Here is a 2,946-nt window from a genome sequence, read left to right on the forward strand (position 1 = left end):
CCATCCGACAACAGTTTTGGATACCGAATTTGAAATCGCTCCTCAAGGAAGTTCAGCGAAGGTGCCAGCAGTGTATGATCGACAAAGCAAAGCCAAACCAACCTATGATGGGTCAGCTGCCGGTCGACCGCATAACTCCGTTCATGCGCCCATTTACTTATACAGGCGTTGACTTGTTTGGCCCTTTTAATGTCACCATCGGAAGGCGCAAGGAGAAAAGGTGGGGCGTTATATTTACCTGCCTGACAGTTCGAGCTGCACACATCGAGCTAGCTGCTAACCTGAGTACCGATGCGTTCATTTTATGCCTGCGGAATTTTGTAAACCGACGTGGAACGCCATCCAGAATAAGGAGCGATAATGGAACGAATTTTATTGGCGCACAAAGGGAGTTGAGAGCAGCTGAGCAGTTGTTAGACACAGACCGCATTCAAGATGAGGCTAGCAGACACAACATCGAGTGGATATTTAACTGTCCGCTGAACCCCAGTTCGGGTGGCTGCTGGGAGCGTTTGATAAGGATTATAAAGTCGCTGTTAAACAAGACGTTGCGTGAGGTAGCTCCAAGACCCGACACTCTGCACAGCGTATTAATAGAAGCGGAGAATATCATCAACTCGCGACCGCTAACTGACCTGCCCATAAGCCATGAAGAAGATGAGCCGCTAACACCCAATCACTTCTTGTTGGGATGCGTAAATTCAACGCAGACGCCGCACCCAGTTGACGAGAAGGTTTGCCTAAGGAAGCAGTGGAGAATCGCGCAGAACCTCAAGGATCGGTTATGGAAGCGATGGACAACCGAGTACCTGCCTCAGCTACTATGCCGCACCAAATGGCAGGACAAAGCAATACCGCTTCAAGCTAATGACCTGGTGATATTGTGCGACTCAACGCTGCCCCGCAGTCAGTGGTTACGCGGCCGCATAACTCAAGTTTTTCCAGCCAAAGACGGACAAGTACGTGTCGTGGAGGTACGAACGAAGGGCGGACTTCTACGCAGACCAGTTTCGCGTTTAGCAAACCTAGTGGTTGGTGGTGAATCCTGTGAGGATTCACGGGGGGCGGGATGTTAGCAACCCTGGTAGTTGCTAAAAGTGGCAACGCCGCGAATAAGAACTGCAACCAACTTTGATATGTTTTTCTCGTCGGCCATTACATGAGAGAAGGACTCCAGACAGCGCGCGAACAGAACACAAGTGTAAAACGCTCCACGCTTCACGCTTAAACTTCAACCTACAACGTTCAGCCTACGATTTCTTAACAACTTGCCGACTGCCGTTTAATCCTTCGTATTTTATATGTTTTAAATGTACAAGTTACGCGCATACGTGTTTGNGGCGGCCTTCGACCGAACTTAAAGCAAAGGAATCGGGCGGGACCCACACCGCCTACCTCATGGGCAATATTTTTGCACAGGGGTTCGTGACCGGAAACCCTCATTGATAATAATACACGCCCAGAATAAAAGTAGCGGTAAATTTTCATTTTCTTTTGTATTCCTTTTTAAACATTGCCTTCTTTGTATGTATTGTTTTGAACAATATGGCAACACATGTTATGTGTCAGTTTGCAACCATGTGTTATTGTAAATATGGGTGCAATTCAATGTAATTTACAAGTCGATAAAAGTTGAATTAAAGTGATTTATATACAAGATAAAATAAAATAAGAGTGTGTAAAGTATTAAGTACAGTGTTATGTGCATTTATATATATGAAAGTATGTGACAAATGCAGTTTTTGTTAAGGAAACCAAGTGGAACGACTTGAAAAATTTTAACAACAAATAACTTATAAACAATGATATTGTTTATATTTTTTAGTTATACATGTTTTAGAGGATACCTTCTTTAACATCCTGACCGAGTTTCATTTGTTAATTCCACCTGGTTTTCTTAAAACAAAAGGTGCGGCTGACTACTAAAGCCCACACAGTGTGTTTTTTAAAAAGTATTCGATACTAAGAGTACTTTGCAAATTATCGAGTAAAATTACCAAATAAGGTATCGAGTATTAAAGTACACATTTTTATACCCTCAGTATCGATACATACTCAATATCGATAGTATCGTTCGATCTCTAACTGTGACTGTGATCCCATTAGCTGATTGTGGATCATAATTATGGGATAACAAATGTGTAGTTGTGTAGATATTGTAAAATTTAAGTTGTCGAAAAATAGCTTTGCCAAATACCAATCTTAACAGTTCTAACCGAAATACACTTTACAAAATGATGCAATTATTCGGAAGGCTACCAAAAAATATTTTCCGATCGAATCTGCTTGGCGCATCGGCCCGCACATGTTTTTACAATAGGTTCAACTCTACCGAAGTCCAGCCAGTGTCAATATCAGAGGGTAAATTTTTAGAGAAGGCTAGGCTTTTGTATTTACGTATGTACATAAATTGTAGATTTCCGGAAAAAGCAAATACTTTTCAACATAAAATCGGAGAACGTAGAAGGTAGACCGCTATATCTTGACGCCCAGGCGACCACGCCACTGGTAAGAAGGATTAGGGTTGGCTTTCCTATATGTGCGCTTTTGTTTTAATGGGTGGGATTTAGTACCGCTCACAACTATTTCGGGCTATTCCGTCCAAATGGGTGGCCCGATCCAAAAAAAAATTTCACACACTTGTAGTCAAGGGTCGACGCAATATTTTAACACTCACTTTTGTAAATTTTGGTAACTAATTTATTTACAAATTGGGTTTGAAATATGCCCTTTTTTGTAAAATTCGGAAATTAGCGTACATTTATCACTCCTATTCTGCTTAAATTAGCCACTTTACCAATATATTTTTGTATTCCCCTTCACTTTACACTTTACTTGATTTGTTATAACTTGCTTTACGACTTTAATATTAACCAATTCATCACAATTCATTAAATAAAAACACCTTCAAAATCACGCGTCTGACTTTGGTTGCATATGCAAATT

General features: G+C 41.3%; 1 protein-coding gene across 4 annotated transcripts in view; it reads left to right on the top strand.

The window, feature by feature from the left end:
- Positions 1-2,059: 2,059 nt before the first annotated feature.
- The window catches only part of LOC108361289 (probable cysteine desulfurase, mitochondrial), an 86,670-nt gene continuing 85,783 nt past the window's right edge, over positions 2,060-2,946 (top strand). For all 4 annotated transcript variants that reach the window (XM_017613887.1, XM_017613890.1, XM_017613889.1 and 1 more), the window contains exons 1-2: positions 2,060-2,361; positions 2,417-2,508. In XM_017613887.1, the coding sequence (XP_017469376.1) occupies positions 2,235-2,361; positions 2,417-2,508 (219 nt within the window). In that variant the 5' untranslated portion in view covers positions 2,060-2,234. The remainder of the gene's footprint in view (positions 2,362-2,416; positions 2,509-2,946) is intronic.

This window comes from Rhagoletis zephyria, unplaced genomic scaffold (genome assembly GCF_001687245.7).
Source record: "Rhagoletis zephyria isolate East Lansing unplaced genomic scaffold, Rhagoletis_zephyria_1.1 Rzeph_scaffold_00730, whole genome shotgun sequence".
NCBI classification, from domain to species: Eukaryota; Metazoa; Arthropoda; class Insecta; order Diptera; family Tephritidae; genus Rhagoletis; species Rhagoletis zephyria.